The 25,717-nt window shown below is 50.9% G+C and overlaps 1 protein-coding gene across 2 annotated transcripts in view; it reads left to right on the top strand.

Moving 5' to 3' along the window:
* Positions 1–3,954: 3,954 nt before the first annotated feature.
* Positions 3,955–25,717, top strand: part of SHISA6 (shisa family member 6) — a 269,415-nt gene continuing 247,652 nt past the window's right edge. For both annotated transcript variants that reach the window (XM_064467019.1, XM_064467020.1), the window contains exons 1-3: positions 3,955–4,161; positions 4,251–5,207; positions 20,806–20,966. In XM_064467019.1, the coding sequence (XP_064323089.1) occupies positions 4,531–5,207; positions 20,806–20,966 (838 nt within the window). In that variant the 5' untranslated portion in view covers positions 3,955–4,161; positions 4,251–4,530. The remainder of the gene's footprint in view (positions 4,162–4,250; positions 5,208–20,805; positions 20,967–25,717) is intronic.

Here is a 25,717-nt window from a genome sequence, read left to right on the forward strand (position 1 = left end):
CTGACTGAGACAGAAAACAGAGGCTTAAGTGCTGAGAATGCCCCAAAGACAGACACATACGTCACTGCTGTAGGACATCATGAGCCTGTGACATTCACTGCCACAGTGGCTGGATGGATAGGAGAATGAGAAAGAAGCAAGATGTTCCCATGGGTAAAGATAATCACAGTCCCTCAAACCATACAAAACCATATAAAACACAGAATTCTCTCAGGTGCCAGAGAATAAAAACCACTGAAAGCTGGTGAAACATCCCTTTTCTGAGCTAGTTTCTTGCCCCTTCCTTTGAAGCAGCTGCTCAGGAAAGTACATAAGAAGCTGATCACATCTGGCACTGCCCACACTGCTGCGTGTGAGTCCCCTGCTGTCTCAGAGGCTGTTGTTACTGCACTTGCTCCCCTCACTTTTCCTGGTCTGCTTTCATTCACTGTCTGTCTTGTATCTGGGACTAAGCAGCCTTCTGCTAAAAACAAACTCAGGTTCCACCCTGTACGTTTGCTACATTCATAAAGCAAGCCCATATCTGGTCAGGCAAGAAAGAATTCAGCTTCATAGAAATAATCCCCCAAACTCCTATTATTAGCTTTTTGTAGCTACATTAATTTTAGAAGAAAAATTAGGTCCAAAGTGCCGGGCTCATTTTAATAAAGATTCACGGTCACAATTTAATCCCTTGATGAGGAAGAATCAGCTTTTGAGCACACCAGACTCATTACAAACTCCTCACAAAGTCATCAGAGTCCAAGAAGTGGTGGCAGGGAAAACAGGCTAAAGGTGAACGATTCTGCGTACGAATTAGATTAAACAGAAGTTACTGAACCTGCACTTCCCTTCACTGCCAGCGGCCGCGGCATTTCCAGGAGAGAGATGAAAGCACCCAGCAGAGAAGATAAACAAGAAAACAGCTCTCAAACAGGCACGCTGATAAAAACAGCCTGGGGAGGATGGGACTTGAGATAAAAGAGAAAGTGCTGGAGATTTTGTAGTGACTTCCAGGTGGCGATGAAGTCGGGGAGTGGAGCTGTCATCAGAGTGATCTTTCCTGAGCACCGTCGGGTGTGGAGCAGAGGAATATTCTTCTGCAAGTGTCTCGGCCGTTGTCCTTTCCTTCTGCAGCCAGCAACGCAGCTGCAAGCCCCAGGGAAGTCCCAGAAACCTGACTTTTCTTCTCAGTGACTGTTTCCTTGTTCCCACATTTGCTTTAGCTCTTTCCATCCCGTTATTTTGGCTCTGGGCAAGGCAATGGGATTATACAGGAGATCCATGGAGGCTTTGTCCTTTAACATGCTTGTTGGTGTTGATAATTTGAGCAGGAGGAGGCAGAGGCACCTGGATATTTCATCATTACCTTGGTCTGATATGGCCAGAGCGGTATCACAGAAGCATGTGGCGTCCAAGTCTCAGCCAGTGCTGGAGGCTGCGCAGACACACTAAAAAAAGACAAATCTCAGAGCCCAGATATTCTGTGGGGCAGAATACTTAACACTTAGTGCTCTTCTCCAGAGAGATATTGTTTTGTTAGACTTCTTCTGTGCCCTTGTAACATTTGGCATAAGGACAGAAGAGCATCAAGAGTTTATGTCTCAAGAACTATGGATCTCGTCCCTGAGGACTGCCTTCAGCAGGTAGCCTTGCCCACATGGGAAGGGATGCTGGGGTTTCTCTGGAGTAGTAGCTCCCCTCCCCAAAGCAGTGCCTCTGCAGAGACCTCTGTTCCTGTATAAGTGTGCAGGGAACAACCAGATGAGCAGAAGATCCAGATTATTACATCCTGATGCCTCCTACACTTTGCGAAGCACCTACCTTGGAGAAGCAGGGACAGTGTCTCAAGGCACCTCAGGGCTGAAGATGTTTGCTGTGGTGATTTTGATGAAGCCGTGCTGGGGAGGTGGAAGGCCCACAGTGTTTGGAGGTGGCCTCCCAACATCAGCCAAATCTGCTTTACAACCTTTGATGTAAGGCTTTGGAGGACACCTATGATGGGAGCATATTCCCCAAAGGGAGGACAGATGAGCTGGGCTTGCAGTAATCAGGGTTCAGAAGGGTACATGCATTAAACCAGCTCCAAATGCCATCTGGGTGGTCACATGCCACACTGGTCTTAGGCTGTCACCTCTGCCTCACTTTTGAGTCTGGGGTCAGGCACTGCTGAGGCCTGGGGACCCCACGGTGTTGATTTACCAGCGAGACCTGGGCACATCCCTTAAACACAGCACTCCTAGGGCCCCTGCTGAGTGGTTCTTCTTGAGGAATGAAGCAACTGTCTGATCTCCCCAGGTGTCCCTCAGCCTCAGAGCAGCTTTAGGTGGTAGAGCTAAAGCTTTCTTTGCCAACCTCACAGTCCATGGGGTCTCCTAAGAGAGTTATAAAATGCCACCAGCCATGAGCTGTGGGCGTTCAAGCCTAGGTATCTTGAGGAAATGATTCACAGGGTGGGAGGTACAGGGGAGGGGATTTTCAGGGGTGGTTTCTCCTTTCTCTCCACTGCTCTCTTCCCCCTCCAGCACCGTCCCCACTCCCCTGAAAAATGCTTGCCTACAGCTACAGGGCATCACTTCACTTCCCATCTTCACATGCTCTTCTTTGCTGTGATTCCTCTCTGTCCTCTGTGTGTCCTTACAGCTGGCAATGTCTTGTATGTCTTCAGGAAATGTTTGTAAAGGCTTTAGTTTAGTTTGCAATGGGACACGGGGGAAGCACCAGGACTTTGAGGAAATTCTAGCATGGGGGCCCAGTGGCTCACAGCAGTGAAACCGTCTGCGCCTGCAAGAAGCTTGCTCAAAGCTGCCTTAGACAAACATGTGGTGGCTGTGCCTGGGTCACTGGGTATGGCCAGCCCGGGGCATTGCCAGCCCATCCCTACAGCACCCCAGGGTTGCCCTGGAGCAGAAGCAGTCTGAAGAAGTGGGGGGTGTATCAGGCAGGTTGGGGTGGAGGATGTCTTCTTCTTCACCCTGAGCATAATAGCTGAGCCCTTGCAGCAGGGACCTGGGAGTCAGCCAGGCTCGGCACACCTTCCCACACAGGTGCCAACAGCCCCAGGCTGGTGCAACAATCACTGTGGAGCCTGGGAGGCACGTCCCTGTGCAGGGGGTGGCAGGGCAGCGCGGGCAGCACAGCCCTGGTGGGCAGCATGGCCTGACAGCCCTGGGGGCATCGTCTGCCCACCACAAGGTTGTGCTGCAGACATGGCCCTGGGATGGGTAACTCCTGGAGAGGCAAGGGAGCTCTCTCCCTGAGCTGCCTGGGGCAGACCTGCTCAGACACCCAGGCAACATTAACCCCAGGAGGCAACACGTGTCTCTGGGGTCCCTGACCCAAACAACTTGTGGACATTTATAGGGCCTGCTCACACCCATCCCTAAGGATCATACCTCCCCCACACACTGCGATAGGGAACATACCACTGCGTATGTCCAGAGGGTGCCTAACACTCATACAACACCTATAGGGTCTACGTAGCCCTCAAACATCCATAGGGACCATATTCCTTTCACACACCCATCCACAAACTCATGCACACCTATAGGAACCGCACCCAGTGGACGCACTGCTGGGGACCATACAGACTGCAGATCTATAGCCATCAGAGCCCCCCACGCCCCTGTAAGCCCTGTCGTCCCATGCGTGCCTACAGGGACGGCGCAGACAGCTGACTCAGTGGGACCGCATCCCCACCGAGCGGTACAGGGGCCGTACCCCCCCCACACACCTATAGGGACCACAGCCCTGCCCACCTCTGTAGGGCCCATCCATCACCCCATGCACCGCACCTCGCACCGCACGGGGAACCACGCCCCCCGCCCCCCGCTGTAGGGACCCTTCCCACGGCCAGCGCCGGCAGCCGGGCGGCGCAGCCCGAGCCCTCCCGGGCCGCCGGGGCGCGGTGCCCCGGGGCGGGCCGGGGGGTGCGGGGGGGGCTCCGGCCCGCGGCGTGTTGGCGAAGCGGCGCCCCGCGTGCGGTGACGCCGGCCCGGAGTGATGTCAGGAGCGGGCCCGGTGGCGGTGGGCGGGCCTTAAACCGGAGCGCCCGGCGCGGCTCGGCTCGGCGCCCGCCCCTGCTCCTCCGCGCCCGGCTCCGCGCCGCTCCGCCCCCGCCTCGGCGAGGAGCGCGGGCAGCCCGCCGGCGCCGCGGCCCCGCTGCAGTCCCGCTCCGGCATGGTAAGGCCGTGGGCGGGGGGCGGGCGGGCGGGGGCGGGCCGGGGTGCCCGGGGCGCGGCGCGCTCTCACCCTCTCCCCGTCTCTCGCAGCCCCTCGCCGGAGGAGCACCGGCCGGTACGGGACCCCGCCGCTTCGAGCCCCGCTCCGCCGGGCTCCGCCGCTCGCTGCGCGCCGGCATGAAGCGCCCGGCGCCGGGCAGCCGCCGCTGAGGAGCCGCGCGGCGGCAGCGGGACCCCCCCCGCGCCCCCCCCCCCCCCCCCCCGCCCCTCCATGGGGCAGCGCCGCGGCTGCTGAGCCCCGCGCCGCCGCCCGCCGCCCCCTCCCCGCGCCGCGCCCCGCCGCGCCCCGCGGCCCCCGCCTCGCCCCGCCATGGGGCCGCGGCACCTGCTGCTGCCGCTGCTCCTGCTCTCCCTGCAGCTCCTGGCCCTGCTGCTGGCCGCGCAGGCGGCCGGGCCCCCCCGCGCCAAGGGCAACCGGACCCAGGGGGCGGCGGCGCCGCGGCGGACCCCGAAACCGGGCAAGGAGCTCCTCAACCAGACGCTGGCGGGCCCGGGGGCTGCCGCCCCCACGGCGCTGCCCGGGCGCGGCAGGGGCGCGGGCGGCGGCAGGACGCCCCCCGGCGGCGGGGGCGGCGGCGGGGGCTCGGCCCCGGCGCACGAGACGTGCTGGGGGTACTACGACGTGAGCGGGCAGTGGGACAAGGAGTTCGAGTGCAACAACAGCCTTACGGGCTTCCGCTACTGCTGCGGCACCTGCTTCTACCGCTTCTGCTGCAACAAGCGCGCCGAGAAACTCAACCAGAGCCTGTGCCGCAACTACAAGAGCCCCGAGTGGGCCCACCCCACCACCGCCAGCGGCGCGCTGCCCGCCGACGGCAGCAACGGCGCCGACGGGGACGCCAACAAGTACGACCCGGACAAGGACAGCACCAACGCCACCGTCTACATCTCGTGCGGGGCCATCGCCTTCGTGCTCATCGCCGGCGTCTTCGCCAAGGTGGCCTACGACAAGGCGCGGCGCCCGCCCCGGGAGATGAACATACACAGGTGCGATCCTCCCCCTGCGTCCAGCACCCCTTATGTCTAGGGACACCCTCTTCTCCAAAGGTTCCTCCTTTGCACCGCCTCTCCGAGTGTTTCCCCTTTGCGCCATCTGTCCAAAGGTTTCCCCGTTGCGCTGCCCATCCAAGGCATCCTCCTTCCAGCCACCCATCCAAGGGCTTCCCATCTGTGCAGCCCATCCAGGAGTTTCCCCATTGCGTGACCCATCCAAGAATTCCACCTTTGGACTGGCTGTCCAAGAGTTCCCCTTTTGCACCACTGTCCGAGGGTTCCCCCACTGCACTACCTGTCCAAGGATTCCCCCGCGAACTACCTGTTCAAGTCCGTATCCTTTGCACCGGCTGTGCATAAGCTTCCCCTTTGTGAGGATTTCCCCTTTGCAACGGCCGTCTAAGGGCTCCCCTTTCGAGTCACCTGGGCAAATGATCTTCCGTTGCGCTATCGCTTTGAGGGGTCCCCCCTTGAACCACTCATCCGAGGGTTTTCTCCTCTGCGCGGGCTGTCCAAGAGTTCCCTCTTTGCACCACCCGTCAAAGGAAATTCCCTTTCCACCGTCCATCCGAGGGTTCCCCCTTTGCACGGTCTGCCCAGGGACAACCACACCCCTTGGACCACCCCTCCCGACCCCCTCCCAGCTACCCACCCAGGGACCCCTCCTTGCGCCCTCTCGGCCCTCCCACCCTCAGGGCAGAGCTGTGGGACCTCTCCCCTCCCCCTCCGCCCACCCTCTCCACGGCGCGGCCCCGGCGAGTGGGGGCAGCCGCACGGACAGCCGCACGGACAGCCGCACGGACAGCCGCACGGACAGCCGCACGGACAGCTCCGCGCAGCCCCGCGCTGCCGAGCGCTCGTCCCGCCCCGCGGCGCGGAGCCGCCTGCCCCCGCGCTGCCCCCGCACCCCCCGCGGGCCCCGGGGCAGCAGAGGCGCTCAGGACCCCGCGGGTCCCGCCCGGCCGGGCCCGGCCAGGGAGAAGTTCCAAAAGTGTGAAGGGAAGGGCTCTGCGTCCTCCCGGCGCGTGCCTTTGCCGAGTGGTTGCGAGGGGCGTTCGGGAAAGCAGTGGTACCGGGCAGCGTTCTTCTCGCTTTTTTAATTTCTTTCCCCTCTAGATCCAGATAACTCAAGCTAGTGGCGTGTCCCCTCCGGCTGGCTGTTAGGGACGGAGTTTGACATCCTTTCCTCCGTGGTTTTACACATTGCTGTTTTAACAGCCTTAATAAGAGAAAAGAATCTTGACGTGTCAGAGAAAATCCTGTTTCAAAGCCAAAGCTCAGGCTTCCGTAGCAATTCTCCTTTTGGCCAAGTGCACGTAATCTCTCAGTTTGTGTTTATTTTCTGGTGAAAAAGGTCCCTCCAAATGACGTGTGCGCCTTGTGTGCGACGAATCCAAGAGGTTCCCGTGTCTGAACATACAGATTGGTGAGGAGCTTCTTTATAAGAACAGTTGTGAGCATGAGTGGGGAAAGCCATCAACTCTGGCAGATAAAGCTTCATAAGAATTATTTTAATTTAGACATTTTAATCAAAACAATTAAAACCATTCACCGTATTTTTAAGGCTGAACTTTAATCACAGTCAACAGAGCCTGGGGGAAGAAACTGTAGCTTTTTACAAAGAAAAAGAGATGAGTGACGCAGTTTTTATTTATTTCGGAAGACGTGTTTTGTTCAGACTCCTCCCTTTGTAAGACGAGGTCCCCGGGGGTGCTGGCCGGCGCGGGCCGCTGTCCTCAATGAGGCCAAAAAGTAATGCTGGTTTAGACTTGCTGAAGGTCTGGCCCATGTATCCCACCCCCAAACCCCCCTGCCCCTGGCCTCTGCCTTTGCAAGAAAATAACTTCACGGTGTTAAAACCTTTGTAATACCTTTCAGGTCACTCGTGTCTGTGTAGCAAAGGGTCCTGGCAGTAGCTTGGTCAGAAAATAGACTCTTTTAAGTATTTTCTTCACTAAGGGCTAGTTCCCCAGCTGCCCAGGTCTTTTGGCTTCGAGGCAACTTTGTCTGGATCTTATCTCCACACTAAATTTGGAAATCTGATTTGGATGCCCATATGTCACTCGCTGTAGCTCCAGTGTGCTACGGGGCTGGATCCTACACCCTTTGATATCAGAGGCGATGTTGCCAGACTTGTCTGAATTATTCCTGATGTTTTCATTTCTTTGATGCTTGCTTTTCTTTATTTAGATAAGTTCTGGTGAAATGATTCACCTCTGTGTGGAAGTATGAATGGCAGATTGAGTGCTTGGAAAGCTTGACTTTCAGAGCATTTTAAGGAGTTGATTGACTTCTATAATAAGGTAGCTGGTAAAAGATTATACCTTTCAGAGCTGTGTTACCTGAACTTGCTCAACATTGCATGATGGCTTCAATATTATGAAGTGCATCTCCAGCGGAAAGGGTCTGCATCGGTCTGAGGCAACATGCTATCGGCGCTCTAGCAGAATGTAAATAGGAGGAGTGGAGTGGTTTGTCTTTCTTTGTCTCTGAGAACTGCTGCTGAGTAACAGGGAAGGAGACAACCGGAACGTAGCCAGATCTTTCTATGTGTCTGAGGTTGTGTCAATTGGAGTCAAGTGTATCTTCCAGAATAATTCACTGTTGTGATGACAAGCGCGTTAAATCTCAGTGTGCATCTCACCAAAACCTCGGGGACGAGGAGAGCAACGGTGTAAACAGAAATCATGACAGTGGGCTAGAAACAGCCCATTGCGAGCAGTATCCCACACCCAGAGGAGATGAAGCAGGACTTCCCTGCACCTCTCCATAAGCAAGATCGCGCTTCAAATTTTATTTCATCATAAAAGGTCGGCTAGCAGTGCCGTGTGTAGCTGTTATTTCTTTGCTAAGTTCGCATCCAGCTTTTACAGAAAATCCTTATTAACTCTGTTAGAAAGAACATTTTGATGGAGGCAGGGCTCATTTTATGTCTTTTGATAGAAAGGAGGGCTTACAAATTCACAGGAGAACTGTCACTCTCATGTGAAATGAAAGGCTGTCTGTGCACTGAGATACGCGTGTGCGTCTCGGAGATGAAAATCCGGTCTTGTTTTCAGGCACTACCACGCACCTTTAAAGCAGAGGCACTGCTGTGATTCTGGGCTGAGCAGCGCCAGTAGCTGGTACTTAAGTTTATTTCTAAGAGCAGTAAGTGGAAGTGCTTTGAAAAACATGATCTAAAATATGCATATTTTACAGAAACGCTTGTAATGCTTTAAACTTAGCTGATTTTTTAATGATTATAGGATCTTTCAGCCTGACCATATATGAATACCTCTTGTCTGGATCTTGCTTTGGAGTTACACAGCCAGAACTAATGCATGCTGGGCTCCAGATAGAAACTGGGGCTGATTTCTGAGAGCTCTACCCAGCAGCGTTTTGTCTGCTGTTGCTCTCTGACTGCATTTGTGAGGATGGCTTGCTTTTGTTGGTTTGTCAGGGTGTTTTTGGGTTTTTTTGTCAAGCATTTCTTAAGAGGGCAGAGTATTGTCTTCAGTTCCAGTATGGGAATGAGTTAGGGAGTCTTTGACAGCGAACAAGGAACATCAGCTGTTTGTTTTCAGAGCTGGGTATGTTTTTTCTGCAGCGAGGAGGGGTGACCCAGAATATTCTCTTGCCGTGGCCGTGACCCTGAATCCCCATACTACGGTGCATAAATAATTCACTGCTAGTAGTATCGCTCTGTGACCCCTGTTTAGCCCTCAGCAACAGTAACCATTGCACTCTCTGCTGAGTTAGGGATGCACAAATTGGAAACTGTTTATAGTTCCCAGCTAGGGCTTGAAATGCTACCAATTGCTTGCCGCATGGGCGGCCGAAGCCCTCGCTTGCAAGCCAGAGGGAGACAGGGGCAGCGATAGCCCTGGGGCAGTGGTGGAAGCCCAGCTGTTCTCGTGGAGCTGCTGAGAAGCAGCGCTGGGATTTTTCCCAGGAAACTAGCTCTGTATCCTCCTAACAGACCGCCTTCTGTAACTGTCCTTGCATGGACTGTGTCCGACGAGTGTTGTGGCTTTTGAAAGGGAGAAGGGAAACAAGCACCTTCTGCTCAGAGCACATCAGATCACCCTACTCCTAAGGCATCTTTCTTGCTACAAAGAGGAAAGATATTTGTGCTACTCTCTTCTTTCATCTCTGCCTTTGCATCCTCTGCTCTGTGAATAACAACAGTGACTGGTTTTATAAACGAACATCCTTTTCCCGTGTGGAGGCCACAGTTAAATTGATCCATTTCTTGCCATTTTTACTCTATGGCTCTGAATTTCAACAGGAATCAGAGGCAATGGATCTCTTTGTCCACAGACCCGGGAAGGCTGCATGCACTGCTTTGCATGATGCTAACTTAAAATACAGGAGGTTCTGCCTTCCTGCAGGCTGCATCTCACCACAGCTCCTGGGTCCTGTTGGTGCTACGGGGGTCACTGGAGGGTAGCGACTTTCAGCCCGTTTTGCTAAGAACAGAGCTTGTGAAACCTACCTATCTCTAGATTTAGGTTTTCAAATTGTGAGCACAGCTGGCTTATTCAGATCTGCTCTCCGCTGGCGTGCGTTGCTTCTGCCAAGCAATCAAACTTCATACCTCCCCAGGGCAGGGAGAGAGTGCTACGAACACACACCTGGCCATAGGGATATACAGAATATTTTCTTTCTTGGATGCCATCACTGCTTTCTTTTCATTGATTTGTTTTTATGCCCTGCTTTTTTTTTCACTCCACTCTCCCATTCATCTGACTCACTCATGTGCCTTTCGTCTGCTCCTTGCCCTGCTTTGTGTTGTTTATTCCTGGTGGTTTCTGAGTCCCTTCTCTAAAGTGTCCTGTCCCTCCCATAGTGCACTGAATATAGATCCAAAAGTACGTGTCAGACTTGATTAAGGTAAACCAGAAAAAAAAAAGCACAATCTTGTGGCCTCAGAGAAGTTACTCAGGGTTGGTTCTTCCGTTTCAAACCAATACTGCAGCTCAGTGTAGTTGGGATAACTCCCGTGCAGGGAGAAGACCTGAACCTTGTCCTGTTGCGCCGATGAATTGCCCACTCCCGGGCAGCCAAATCAAGGCAAGGATGTATGCACGTGCCTGTACAAAACATTTTTCCTTTTGCTTCACTCGCTTGTACTGGGAAAGCTTCAGCCTGAAGCTCTGGACACAGTTTGGTGACTGGTTTTTGCCATGCTTTCCGCTCTGAATCTATTTTACAAAGAGACTGGCTTTGGTCACAGCACAGAGGCAGCCTGGCTACAGACTTCCACTGCCTGCTTCTGAGTCTTCTCCTTTCTTTTTGGACTTCTGCCAGTGAGAGAGGCAACTCTCAGAAACCATGCTACCTTCACCAAATCATTTCAGTGTCTCTGATTCCCATTTATTTGATATTTTTCTGCTTTCTAATTAGCTTTTTCTGTTAGTAACCCTCCATCATAAGGTGTCAAGGGAATCCAGTCTCGCTCTGAAATTCTATTTCTTTCAGTTTTGTAATCTTTTATATCCTTAACTAACAGTTGATCTGTGTGTCTTTGGAGATCAGATGCCTTTTAAAATGTCTGTTTCACATAAGAAGATCTGAACCTTATCAGGAAAATGAGATCATGGTGCTTCTTTGCTTGCCTTTGCCCCTACTCACATGGGCAATCTGTATTTCCTTAGATCTGTGAGGACTCTATTGCATGGAGGTCTCAAATGCCTCATTACCCAGACAGATAAGCCTGGAATTCTTTCACAATAAATATTTTGCTGTAGTTCAGCTCTTGCCCCAACCTCCTTTGTTGCAATAATAGGGCTCTTCAGAGAAAGTACAGGTTTCTTCAATAAGTTTGAAGTCCCTTAATTGTGCTCACAACGTAGGATTTGGTGCAAAATAGATACCTTGTGCCTGAAACCACTTCTGTGTGCACTCACGTGTTTTTCAAAGCACTGCATATCCACCAAGTGCTGCTACTGGCTTTGTGCATGCAGATACACAAGCACAAACAATAGCAGACTAAAAAAAAAACCCCTGTACCAGCTGAGCGCTTAGCATCCTTCCTGCAGCCTTTCATGCCTGTGAAATACCTTGCAAGACCTGCTGTTTTTGTTTTGTCTTCCCCGATCCAGACCAGCGCTGAGTTCCCTCCCCGGACAGTAACACCGCGCTCCCAGTTCTTCCCAGCACCCGTGCTTGCTCCTCTGGCCGCGTCCCTTCTGCAGAGCCCCGCTGTTGCTCGGGCCGCAGAGGGGGATGCGGGGGGCTGCTGGGCCGGCCGGCGCCGGGGAGGGCCGGCTGCCGCGGCGGGGAGCAGCGCCGGCAGCGCCGCAGGTGGCAGCCCGCTCTCCGGCGTGGGTGAGCGCTGCGCCCCCGGCGGCGCCGGGGGACGGGGCTCCTGCAGGCACCAGCTTCCTCCTGCCGCTCTCCGCCCCTCGGCAGCCCGATAACGGTTTGGAGGTAGGTCTCGTCCCTTGCTGCCCTGGCCGCTGTGTGCTCAGTGTAACAGCTGGCTGCGAATAAAGGTCGGTTGGAAAGATTTATGTTAACTTTTTAATTTCAAAACCTTTATCTAAACAGTTTCTTTCTCCTTGGACCGGCTGTATCGCTATTCAAAGGAACTAGTGTTACCTGTTGTGAGTTTAGTGACCGTAGTAAATTCCTTGCCCGCATCACAGCAATAGTAAGAGACTTATTCAGTCTGTATATTAGTGTTAGATGTGAACGTACTTGTGTAAGACATGCAGTTTAAGCACTGCTGGTATTTACTGCTCCTGATATATAGCCTAAAGAACCTGTCCGAAAAACAAGAGCTTTACTTTCCAGTTGCTGATTCCACCTCACGATATAAAGGCAGGGGAGATGATGAGCTCACAGCGACAGTTGTTTTCATGTCGATTTGTCAGTGCAGTGCATGTACTACTTGCATTTCAGCTGAAATATTTTCCGCATCCAGGCATTCATACAATGGGTGTGTATCTATAGTGTAACTACATCACCTATGTCTTAGTTTTGAGTTCACCACGAAGAGTGAGTCAGGAAAACTGCCAGCCTCATTCCGCTGTCATAATCTGGGGTAACCATATGGTCCTTAGTACATCCGTAATTAAGCTTTCAGTAAAATTTGTCGTTAAAGCCGGACTAAATTCCAGGAGCTTCACAAATAATTTTGGTATTTTGCATCAGGATTTTTCAGAAGACATCTGACTTTTCCTTGTAGTATTTATTCTTTCTTAAAAATATTTCCTCACTTGTGCTAGGTGCAGGTGCAGAAATACTCTGCTTTTGGAAGGGTGTCCTAATGCTTAGCCTTCTTCCCTTTTTAACTCCATGGGTGCATTCACCTATTCTTGTACACACACCCCCACACACAGACAGGTGTCCACCACACACCCATTCAGGTTCTGTGAAAAACTATTTCCAGCATTCCTCCCCAGAAACCCTGCTCTGAAGCACCAGCTGCTTTTGTTTCTGGCAGCTGCAGAGACCAGTTATGCCTTTTGCTGACCTGGGACCGGTGTGTCTCTAGTACACTGCTGAGCCCCTGCACTTTCAGACTCAAGATCTACTTTGGCAGTGGCTTCCACGGAAAGGAGGCTGCCTCCCGGAGGGGTTTGCTGGCAGCAGCATCCCTGTGTTTCCCTCCGTGTATCGGTTTGCAGTGGTGTTTGAGTAATCAATTAAAGCCCCATCCTTCTGGTTGTAAGACCAGAGCACGGTCAGAGAGTGTGGCCAGGCACATGCCCTGGGGGTGACGCCAAGGAGGCAGCAGAGATGGGGAAGCTGATGAAAGGCGGTGTACGCTTGCCTTCCTGTCTGCTGTTCACAGCTAGCACGGGGGAATGACACGGGCAAGCAGCACGCAGCCGGCAGAAAGCGCAGTGTGGGAGCCTGTCTGGTAGGATAGCACAGACCCAGCTCTGTGTGGTCAGCGTTTGAAGTGCCACAGAACATGCAGCAGGTCTGGGGAGAGGCACCAAACCAAACCATGAATAATGCATGGCCGTGTTCTGCGTGACTTCCCGGTGACGGAAATCCCGCTGCCTTGGGGAGACCTGTCCCTTCCAGGTGAGCTGGCTCCACGGCTGGATAAATCACCTCTCTCAGCCTAACTGCCTCTTTCTTTCTGGGTTAGTAAGGGAGCATAGGGGAGGCTTTAACCTTACTCTTTTTTTAAAGACTTGTAGTGAAATCCTGGCTGTCCTGAAGTCGATTGGAGTTCTGCCACAAACTCCATCACAGCTATGCTTTTAGCAGGCTTTTAGCTCAACAAGACACTGCTCTTTTTATTATCCTCTGCCATATCCATTTGGTCATTCTTTTTCCATTCTTCCCCAAATTCACAGAGACTTGGAATAGGCAATTCTGTTTTCTAACACCCTGTACATGAGGTATGCAAGGGGGGATTTTCAGAAGACAACCGAGTGAAGTTTTGCATGTGTACGACCTGCACTACTGGAAATAGTCAGCTCTTCCCATCTCCTTTTCCTGTTCAGCATCCACAGACCTCTCTGCTCCAATCTTATTTCCCATAGGCCACAGCCCAGCCTGTTGGAGCTGCCAGCAAAGCTCACCTTGTCTTCAGTAGAAGGGATACCTGTGCCCACACTCATGCTACCAGTTAGTGTTGAAAATCTGTGGACAGCGGGGAAAACAGGACACTGCTTTCAAAAAAGACTGTGGTGAAGGAGAGCTCTCCTCCAGCCTGCCGTGCCCTCGTTGGTAATTAAGGCAGCAGGTCTCGGCTGGGTTGGTGGGTGGCAGGGTGTGCTAAGGCGAGCTGGTCCTTCGCGGCCCCTGCAACTTCACATTCTCTCTGGCCGCAAGGTCCCTTCAGCCTCTGCAGGCGAATGTTACTTCTGCACCGCACTCCCTCCTATCACACTTTCCGATGTGTCGAGAGCTCGTTGCAGAGGCAAATACCGATGTGTTGCAAACTCACTTCTTAAACCAGACGTCCCTTTCTGTTTCAGCTCTTTGCTTCTCCCTGCCTCCCCAGGGTCTGTGTGTTTCTCCTCTCTAGCCCAAGAGGAGAGGGTCAAGTGTGGACTGGGGATATGCCCATCAAATACAGTCCATAAAGTCCTTGCCAGCCCTGGGGCACTGACAGGAGTTCTGCATTTCCACAGATAGGCGCTGAAAAAAACTGACAAGCAGCCAGGGATACCTGGGATGTGTTTATTCAGCTGGGTCTTCCTTGGTCAGTGAAAGGGGGCAATAGGCAGGGAAACTGTGGGCTCTGGTCCCAGCCCTGGCTCAAGCTTTCTCAGCGATATCAAGCAAGTCCTTCCTCCCTCAGTCCACAGAACACATAAGAGCAAGGGGTTTCTCCCCATGGGCGCAAGAGACAAGCAAATCACCGAGCTGGAACTGCTGCGGTCGGGAAGCTAAGGCACCGGTAGTGGCTGTGGAGGATGGGAGTGTTTCATGGTGTGAAAGTTACTGTAGGAAGAGCCACTTACAGAAATGGACCTGGAGCGCTGTCAGCCTGGGTCTGCTGTCAGTGGCATTGCCTAGCCTGAAGAAACCCCACTGGAGCCATTGCTTTGGTCTGGGTCTAGAAGGATCAGGATCAGCTCCCTAGTGGGGGTTCTCTCTGCTGTGCTTTGAGCCCATTTCCTTATGGTGCTTGGGGCTGGACCCTCCAGTGGGACAACCTGGTTTGGCCACACAAATGCTACAGAATCACAGAACTGCTGAGGTTTGGAGGCACCTCTGGAGATCAACCAGTCTGGACTCCAAGCAGGGCCAGCTCGAGCAGCTTGCCCAGGACTGTGGCCAGTTGGGTTTTGAATGTCATCAAGGATGGAGACTCTGTGGCCTGCTGGGACACTCTTTCAGTGTTCAAATACTCTCAGTGTAAAGACTTTCTTCTTGGGCTTAAGTGGAATTTCCTGTGTTTCAGTTTGTGCCCATTGCCTCTTGTCTTGTCACTGGACACTGCTGAGAAGGGCCTGGCTCCGTCTGCTTTACACCCTCCTGTCAGTTTTTGATACACATTGGTAAGATTGAACACCTCCAGGGATAAGATCCCCCTGAGCTTTTTCTTCTGTAGGCTGAACAGTCCCCACTGTCTCAGACTCTCCCCCACATAAGAGATGCTCTAACCCCTTAAACATTTTTGTGACCCTTCCATGATGTGCATGAGGAGCCCAGCGCTGGACACGGCACTCCAGATATGCCTCACTAGTGATATGTAGAGAGAAAGGATCACCTCCCTCAGGCCTGAAAATTCATTACTATTATTTACTTCCCTATTGCACAAAGACGCTCCTCTCTCCCCTCCCACATCTCCATCTCAGTCTCCCAGGACTGAGCGATGAATACCCTCCACATATCTGCTGGACTTCCCACCCTGCCTGGTCTTTACCTGGGTTTGTTCCTGTGTGTTTCCTCCATTTATACCGCTCTGCTCACATTGTCCGTGTTCTGTTTTGGTTTTCTGTCACTCCCTGCCATTGCCCCTCTCCCACCTTGCCTTGCCTTCACTCTCTTTTCTCTGTAGCAGAGTCTGTTGGTTAAATCTTTCAACATCAGGGCCCCAGCTATGCCCAACCTTGCTACCCTACTGCTTACACCCATCCCTTTTGGCCCTTTGTATTTCCAACAAGACTTGTTTGTTTGCTTTTTCCTTTTGAAAGTGGCCACAACCGCTTCTTTGTATTAGAGTCCCCGTGTTCATCCCATTGTGTTTTTTCCAAAGTACTCACCTAGTCCAGAGTTGCGTGAAAACCTTCCCTGCTGATGTACCTGAGAGTAGGACCTGACCTGCTCTGCCTTGGGATGTTCTGCCGTGCAAGACATCAGTAGGTTTTTTCTCCCGTGCTGTTAGTCCAGCACTGGTCTGGAACAACATCCCTGATGTCAGTATGTCTATTCTGGGTTTACACGGAAAGAGGCTTTAGTGTTCTCACATAAATGACGTTAATGAAAAAGCTGCCATAAATCATTATCTCAGGATGTGATTGTACAGTTACGCAGTTCTGGCTACTCCATCCGCTGCCACAGGTAACACGTTCCAGTGGGTGAGGTTTGTTTTCCTGAGATAAGAGATATGTCGTCACAGGAAGATTTCTGAAGTGTCTCATAGCCTGGTGCAGGTGATTAGGCTGCTGTTGACATCGGGGGGACTAATTGTGCCCAAATGGCTGCACACGCAAGACCCAAATATTTCGAGTGGCTCTGTTACCCTGCTTGAAGCTTTTTGCAGTGGACAATTAGACAGCTGTACCCGAGAGACTAATACCGATCAAATCCTTCCTCAGTTAAGTGAGACTGACCTCCCACCAGTGTGGGACTCAGCCCTCTGTGCTTTATGGAAATAAACTGGACCACACACAGCGATATGATTGAATTGGCAAGGAACTGACCAGTTTGATCCAAGTTTGACTTTCTCCTCCACCTATAATGTTTTGTTCTGCTGGTGCTGAACAGTCTTTTTTCTCTCTGTAGATATTAAAGAAGAGGACAAAGAGTGAGCACTCAGGACACGGTTTGGGGTGTTTAAGGCATGAGAAGATTCAGCATTGCTGAACCCACATCGTTTCAGTCCCATACACTTATGAGCTAGGTCTGCTTTTGATAGTTTTGTTCAGTTTATCTTATGTATAGCCTGACACGGCAGGCTTCCCTTTTCTGACTATCACCTGTGATTTCCCCACTTCTTCTGAAAGTAAGAGTCTCCTCCCTTCCATGTGGCTGGTGCCCGACTAGAAACCATTGCCTTGTTATGTGTGACCAACAACAGAGAGTAGCTCTTATTAGTATTCCTTCAGGATGAAAACCAAAGGGATTAATTTGTTCTTACCGTATGAGTTGTATTTTTGTTTGTGGTAAGGGCCAATAAGTTCAAGTCCTGGCTGTAACCAAGGAACAACCAAGCATAGTTTTATGAAAAACTGTTCACAAAGTGAAATATTACCTTGGACACATGGTTGTGTCCTCGTGGCGGGAAGCAGGCTCAGGGTTTGGCTCTCAGGTAGACAATGACTGAGGGGATGAGGCACTTCTCACCAGCTCCGATTGTTCCAGGGTGTATTCGCTTTAGTTGCCTCAATTATTTTTAGTGAATGGAGGTAAACATGCAGGAGGTAGGGAAGCTGGGTTCTTAGGACTGGAACAAACCCCATTCAGAGAGTAATAATAGTAGGAGAAAGGACAACAGTATCAGGAGAAAGAAGCTGACTGGCAGTGTAAGTTGGTCCTAGACTCAGAATTGTAGCAGAATTTAGGCTGGAAAGGACCTGGAAGTCCCTCGTCCTGCCATCTGCCTAAAGCAAGGCCAACTTCAATGGTAGAAGAGGTTGTTCAGGGCCTTATAAGCTGAATTCTAAGACCTCCAAGGATGGAGATCCCTCAGCCTCTCTGGGTCCCTGTTTCAGTGTTTTGGTGTCCCACTGTGACTTTTTTTCTTACAATCAAGTGGAACTGCCCTTGTTGCAACATGTGCTGATTGCCTCTTTTCTTCTTCGCCTTACACCTCCAGGAACAGCCTTGCTCTGTCTCCTTTGCAGCTCCCCATTAATGGGATAAGTCCTCTCTTTGTCAGGTTAAACAAACTTGGCTTGGGGCAGAGGGGCTGGGAAGTGCCCGGCGGAGAAGGCCCTGGGGGGGCTGGCTGACAGCCGGCTGGGCATGAGCCAGCAGTGCCCGGGTGGCCAAGGAGGCCACCAGCCCCCGGGCTTGTGTCAGCACTGGTGTGGCCAGCAGGAGCCGGGCAGGGATGGGGCCCCTGTGCTCGGCCCTGGGGAGGCCCCACCTCGAATGCTGGGCTCAGGTTTGGGCCCCTCGGGACAAGAAGGGCCTTGAGGGGCTGGAGCGTGTCCAGAGAAGGGCAGCGGGGCTGGGGCAGGGTCTGGAGCACAAGTGTGCTGGGGGGCGGCTGAGGGGGCTTGGGGGGGGGTTTAGCCTGGAGAAGAGGGGGCTGAGGGGAGCCCTTCTCGCTCTCTGCAGCTGCCTGAGAGGGGCTGGAGTGAGGGGGGGGCTGGTCTCTGCTCCCAAGTCACCAGTGACAGGACGAGAGGGAACGGCCTCAGGCTGCGTCAGGGCAGGTTTAGGTTGGAGATGAGGGAAAATGCCTTCCCTGCCAGAGGGGTCAGGGATTGGCACAGGCTGCCCAGGGAGGTGGGGGAGTCACCGTCCCTGGGGGGGTTTAAAAGACATGTAGACGTGTCACTTCAGGGCATGGTTTAGGAGGCCTGGGGCTGTTGAGTTGATGGTTGGACTTGATGATCCTAGAGGTCTTTTCCAACCTTAATGATTCTATGATTCTATGAAAATCAGCTCTGGGGAGAACTGGTTTGTACTGTTCCATTTCCATCCCACCGGTACCTCCAGCTCCACTTCCTCACCTTTGAATTTGTTGTACTGCCTCTGTGTACCTCATCCTACACAGCCCCTTCTGTGTGTACACCAGACCCCGACCTGACCTTTCCTGCCCAGCTGGCTCTGTTTTACTAAGCTAAGAGGTATATAGTGTTTTCGTGTTTTATCCACACTGTCATCTTCCTCTGTGCGCTGAGTGATTGCACTCTTGACACTAAGAGTGTCTTCTACAAGTGTTCAAAATGAGCCCAAGCTGCTACGGGCTAGTAAATAATGGTCCTAATACAATCTCTGTGATTGAAAAATGACTCTTAGCATTTCTGTACTGCACATACCATTAAATGGTCATCTGATGCTTAATATATCTTGGAGATATGTACTAAGGGCTTAGTTCTGCCAACCTGCTGTCTTTAGAAAATGTGTTGTCGCCAATGGGGTTTACTTGATGCTGGTGCCAAACAGACTGAGCTCATTAGCTTCCCACATCCTCCCCATTCAGCAAGGTCTGTAACGCAGTGGGAAGGTATTTGCCTAGGAAAGCCATCAGGATTACTGGTGGTTGAATGAATCCTCTCCTCAGGAGGGAACCATGCAGTATCGCTTAGGGCAGGGACGTCAGGCCCCAGCCTCAGGTCCTTGTTCTGCCACTCATGGTCTGTACAACCTTGGGCAAGGGGCCAAAATTTCAAACATGTCCTGTAAGTTGGTGACCAGTTTAAGATACCTCAGGCATGATGGTAAAAGGCGGTGAGCACCCACAGATCTTTGTCAACCAATGAGAATTCAGCATCTTTTGGAGAACACCAAATAGCTGTTCCTCTTCTTCAGTGACGAATAGCCATAGGAGCAAACAAAAGGAGCCCTGACTTGGGACACGGATTAGTATCTATCTCTTATTGCTCTCACCTTCATCTCTCTCTGAGCCTATCTTAGCACAAAAAAAAAATCTGTGCTGTCATGTCCCTGCATGTGACAACCCCTTTACTCCATATGTATCAGTATGAGTGCACTTATCCATATCTTATGATTGGCTATAGCCTCTATGCCTGCTCTCTCTACAAACAATAAATAATCAAATAAGGTTAAAAATATTCACTACAGGGTGGCTGTAAACTAATGTAATCCTCTTCTGGAGCCTCTGAGATCTTCTAAGAGTTTCTGTTGTAGAGCACATTACTGTTGCAATTCATTATGCACAAGGATAGCAGTCTGAAGAGGAAATGATTTGGAAAATGGAAGGGACTTGGGTCCAAACTATTTCTCATATGAAAGACCAGAAATATGGCATTTAAGGAATGCTAGTAGATATGAGCAACACCAGCATCATTCTCATCAATATGCAATGAAGGAATTTCTCCTCCTTACATCTTTCTTGGTACTTGAGGTGACATTAGGCATATTCTCTCTGCCAAGAGAAAAGAACCTTTCAAACTCTATCATCTTTAAAATGCCGCTGTCCCTTATAATCCTTGCAAGCCACCCCCTTCCTCCTTTTCCTATGGCTCAAGAGAGAGCTTGTGGCTGCACTAGGAAAATCAGTGCATTTCACGCTGTAATTGTTCCACTGTGTCCATGATATTCACAGAGGAAAAAAGTCGTTGAGTATCCACTCATCCAAGGGGAAAACATTGGATTCAACTGAACTGTATGACATTTCTTTTTTTTGGGGAGGAATAGCAGGGAGACTTCAGTACCATTAAAGAAATCTCTAATGGACAAAAAGTTAAAGGTAGGCTAATGGCTGTGATGACATTAACCCATGAATACTGTTCAATCCTTTTCTTCTGGACTGCTGGTTCTCCTTCTAGAAACCCGCTCCCACCACTGCTGTGCCCTGAGCTTCTTAAAAAAACCAGCGATTTAAGGATTGTGGGGCTGGACTCCTAATCTGATTCAATCTTAAAGAAGTTTGGCTTGGGCAGGGCAGTTTTGGTGTAGCCTTTAGAAGGTCACAGTGCCTGACTCTTAGGGCTCTGCTGTGTTCAGTGCTTTGTGCTGTGGAGGGCGGTTCATCTGCACTGTCACTGTCAGCAAGGAAAATGATGGAGAGATAACATAACCCTGGGGTGAAGTGAATTAGTGGAAGCATATGAAAAACTAAACAATAGCCAGGCAAGCCTGTAAATACGTGAAGCAGACACACAAAAAGAAACTGAGCTTTTAAGCCTTTTTTTTAATTATTATTATTGTTGCCTTTCTCTGTTTATGGTAGAAATCCAACTACTGCTGGATTCACTGTGGAAGTGAAAATACAGAATGCCATTCTAGCTACTGTGTGAAAATACATTTTTTTTCCCTATTTCTCTTTCCGCAGGGCTCTGGCTGACATCTTAAGGCAGCAGGGACCAATCCCAATAGCACACTGTGAAAGAGAGACTATCTCGGCCATAGATACCTCCCCCAAAGAAAACACCCCAGTCAGGACATCTTCCAAAAACCATTACACCCCTGTGCGCACCGCCAAAAGTAACCCAGGTAAGTGCTGCTTTCCTGCTCTCTCTCTGCAGAAGTGCTTGTACCAGCAGTATGTGAGGCGTCAGCAGAACACCGCACTTCACAATAGTGCATTTTGTAAACCTGAAATTAGGACCGCAAATTACTTTAAAAGGCAATTGGATAAAGCAGAGGAGCACGAGGATCAGTGGTGATGATTCTTTAAGGTTTTTGCGGAACAGCGTGGCTGTTCTTTCTAGGCATTTTAGAAGTTCAGAGTCAGTGAGGGGTAAATTCAGCTTATACCCAAATGCTTGTTTTAAGCTTAGAACATTGTGTATTTCCAACAAAACACACATGCTACAAAGCATAATCGGGCTCTCTGCACACAGCAGCTGAGAAGAAAGAAATCCACATATTTGGGGCCACCTTACTCATTCAGGTGAACTATAGGCATGTGCCGAGAGGGAAGCGTGGAAGGTGACGGGGGGGTATCCCAGGGGCTTAAAGGCACTGGCCTGAGGTTCTTCAGGAGTGTTGGGTTGGGAATTGGGACATGCAATTTTTTTTTCAAGCTTCTGCCGGCTGGGTGAATTTGGTCAAATCATTTGACTGCTCTTTGCCTTGCTTCCGCCGTGGCACAGCCTCTTAGGTAAAGATACTCTTTGGATTTATTTAATGCTTCATATATTGATAATTGTCAAAACAATGTCTCGATGGTTGCTGACCACCTTAGTTAAGCGGGGTGTGGTAGACTCGCCGTCACTTGCCATCTCTCAGTTGCAACTGGACGCGTGCCTCAAAGATATGCCCTCATTCAGTCACAAGCGATTCAGCTTCATGTAGGAGGGTGGCATTTGCTGACCTGTGTCACACGGCGATCAGAGGAGGTTTTGCTAATGGTCCCTGCTGGGGAAACTTCTGAAAGAAGCTAGTAGGATCTCAGACTGCTCCACAACCTGCGGGGCTCGGTGTGCTCTGCTCTTTGTGGACAGGGCCCAATACTGAAGGCGGTGACTGTTTGGTTTCCGTTGCCTCATTGCGGTGACTATTCGAAGGGTTTTGCTGCAACATGCACCACCTTATGGAGACAGGACCAGGTGACCGTGTTCTCTGGAAGCCTCCCCTGCTGCTGGGAACACAGTCATTTCCTTGAGAACTAAAAAGGATTTCTTTGCTCTCTAATTTTCACTCAGAGGCCAGTGAACCCCGTAATTTGGTAAGCCAGAGAGTTACACCTGTGAAATAAAGTGTTGGGCTGGAGAATTGTACATGAGGTGAGTTGTCTGGAACAGGAGGGTGCTTCTTCATATCTGGGGCTTGGGACTGGCTCTTGAGAGGGTATGCGATTCTGCCCCAGGATAGAAATGCAAGAAATAAGGGTTTATGGCCAGCGAACAGGTATAGGCACCATCAGAGAACATCTCTGACTTATGATGAGATGAATCCCTCTCTGAAGACACCTTGTCTCTTCCTGTTGGCTCCCGTTGGTCATTCAGGGCAGGGAAGTCCTGAATGAAGACGCAGACGAAATTATCTGCTTGCAGCAGGAGAGATCAGCTGGATAGTGGAAGTCTGAATTGTCATGTTTAGGCACTCTCAAGACTGAGAAAAGGCAGATGGGAAGGTTTGTGAGGGGAATTGCTAATTGCAGTGTCCTTCTCTGGTGTCTGTTGGTAGCTGATGGCTCCAGTGGACATTTTGAAGAGTTACTACTGCATTAGCGGAGGTACACAAGGATGCAAGGACAGGAGCACAGGTATTGTGCGCGGGGTGCTAGTACAAATGGGCACACTACAAAGCGACAGTACCTGGTCAAGGAGCTGGACCAAGCTACTTGGTCCTTTACTGAGGACTGGGACACGAGGTGAGCAAGGCAAAATCGCTGGGAAGGAAAATTCTTGCTGTTAAAGGTGACGGTCTGTTCATTCAGCCTCTGCTTCTCTGTGTTTGCCCATATTGTGTGAAGGAGAAAAGCCATTAGAGTTCAGGTTTTCAGTACATTTCAGTGCAGAAACAGGCAGGCCACAGGAAAGAGGAGCCCACTAAAAGAAGATATTCACAAACCCAGCTACAAAGGAGAGGGACTTTATGTCCCGCACCGCCTTCCACAGCCGTTGGCAGCTGTAGGAGTAGCTGGTTACTTCTGCCTTGGGGCAGCCAATTGGACCGAATGCCACCCGAGCCCTTGCCAAAGCGGGAACAGAAAACTTCCTCTTGTGGCTTGCCCAAAAGAACTTGTTCCTGGCTCATTCTGTCCATTATTAACATGTCCTCATATATCATATGAGACAGAAACCTAATCACAAAAGATCATGAGCTCATAAAAGAGCTATACAGTTAATGTTTTTTTATACTGTTTCATTTGCAGAATAGGGCAATGCTCCATCATAACTGTACTCTGTTACCCAGCTAATCTTCAGATTATTGCAGTAATCAGGAAATTGTATAAGTGAATGCTAAAACCTTTTAGGCTGGGAGGGAAGTAAATGTTGGAAAACAAGAATGGGTTATAGGACATTAAACTAGAATAAAGCTGGTAAGCCCCGGTATGGAAGTGGAAGAGAGGTCACCATCCCTACTTGGTTTTTGGGGAGGAGGGGAAGAAAAGAAATAAAAAGAGGGGAATGAGGGACATCTGGGGGAAAAAACCAGAGGTAATAATATGTAGTAGCAGGGTCCAGGCAAATCACTGCTCACTCGTGCTGCAGTTTGGCTTGAGAAGACCACAGCTGTAGGGTTTTGCAGTGGGATCTGAAAAGCACCAGGTCTGCTGGCGGTGGTTTGCCTCAGGACTCCAGAGTCAGAGAGGTTAAGCAGCCAGAAAGGACTGTAGCTATTACATACAGGCTGGGATCGAGTTTTATATTTGTTTTACTTGGAACTTTTTTTTCCAAACTTATAACTAGAAGGGTGCCCTTAAGTCTTGCTAAATAAACCATAGCTTCATTTTTCCATTAGGCTTGCTTGGTGTCAGTGAACAAAACGACTGCGGGTGACACTGACAAATGGAGGTGGTCTGTGTCTGAGTCCAAACCAAGCGGCGTGTGCAGGTGCTGCTGAGGGCAAGCCTGTGGCACATGCCTTGCTGGGTGGTGCCTGTGTTTCCTCATGTCAGTAGGCAGAGGAGTCCATCTCGCACGTGCCAGCTGCTACCCGTCCTGCAAGCACTCAGGCAGCCCTCAGATGGACACGGGGTCACGGGGTGGGAACACACAGCTTCCTCCTGCAGTCCACCCAGCCACGGGCACTGCCTCCAGCTGTCGCAGGTGCCTGACGGAGACTTCAAGACCAAGGCAAAGTCCTCCGTGTATTTGCCCAGGCACTTCGCAGCGGGTGGTTTCAGAACTCTTTAAGCTCTGCAGTGGGACAGGAGGGCCTGGTGTTAGGTTTAGTCTGTACTTCTCTGTTGAGCTTTGAGATAGAAGAACCCAGGTCTAACAAGTGTTTGTTTAAGGGAAAAAGAGAAGTAGGTCTCTCTGTCCTAGACATGGACACAATTGTCATTCTTCTGACGAGGCAGGTGCTTTTCAAGAAGGCTACTGCTTCACAGTGGCCACCTTCCCCAGGCGGCGTGGGAGCCGGCCATTTATCGGAAGCAGAATACATTTCCCACGCTGCATTCTGCCGAGCTTGAGCGTCCCAGGTGTCTGAAGAGCATCTCTCCAGAGGTTATGGCCACTTCTGCTTTCCTCTGAGAATCAAACTCATTGTCCTTTTAGGATAGCAGGGGACAATTCACCTCCCCTTCCACTCACCCTCACCTCCACTGACATTTCTGTCCATTGTTTTTATACAGTGCTGCTGTTTTGGTAGTGGGAAGCTCTTTGCAGATAAGAAAAACTGAAAGCTGTGCCTTCAGATTGCTTGGGTGAGAGCACATCTCTCCAGCTATGCCCCACCTAATTAGTATGAGCTACAGCTCTCTGTAAACAGGAATGCTCCTCTAGCCCACACAGACCCCTTGTTCGTGTCACTTTTACTGTTGTAACAGGTAAAATATGATGAATCTGAGATTACAGGAAATCCATCTCATCCAGCCATCTATTGGCATTTTTAATGTCTCCATCACAGGAGCACCTTTAGGGGTGTTGGAAGGAAAACTCTAGCAGCATTTCCCCTGTCTTTTCTCCTCAGCCACATTATCTGTCCTGACATCTGCTGTGAAGGTCAGTGCCATTCATTTGTCCAGTGGATGGCCAGCAAACATAAGCAAGGGTGAGGGTAAGTGGGAGAAAGGTCAATAGTTCCTGAGGGCTTGAAAAATGTCAAACATAAGCAGCAATGTGCTCCCATAGAGGAAGGTGTTGCATTTGGAGTTTGAGCCAGAGGCAATCCTCCTGCAGTGTCCATGGGCAACTGATGTGTCAGAAGAGATGAGGGCAGTTCCTGTGACAGTGATGCTGATGGACATTACCATTAGGGAAAAAATTAATACTAGATTATCAGCTCAGATGACTACTTCCAATACCGTCCTTGGATATTTGAAGGCCTTCTGAAAGTCAGATGCCAGGGGTTGGTTTGCATTCACCCCAAAATGTGGCTGAGCAAAGCACCTGCAAGATTCAGCCCCCACAGAAATTGCCAGATGGGCGGTTTCTGACCGCCTTGGTGATAGAGGGGCAGCCACCTCGGGACTAACAGTCAGGGAGGGAGCTGACTTGTTAGCTTTCCAAACCGAGACCAAACCATAAAAGACTCCAAGAAAGAATTTGAAACAGATCTTTGGGTGGTGTAAATCAGTGTTGTACTATCACAGTGATGGGACATGGGCTTGGTTTAGGTAAATCCTT

Source organism: Phalacrocorax carbo, chromosome 16 (assembly GCF_963921805.1).
Source record: "Phalacrocorax carbo chromosome 16, bPhaCar2.1, whole genome shotgun sequence".
Classification (NCBI taxonomy): domain Eukaryota; kingdom Metazoa; phylum Chordata; class Aves; order Suliformes; family Phalacrocoracidae; genus Phalacrocorax; species Phalacrocorax carbo.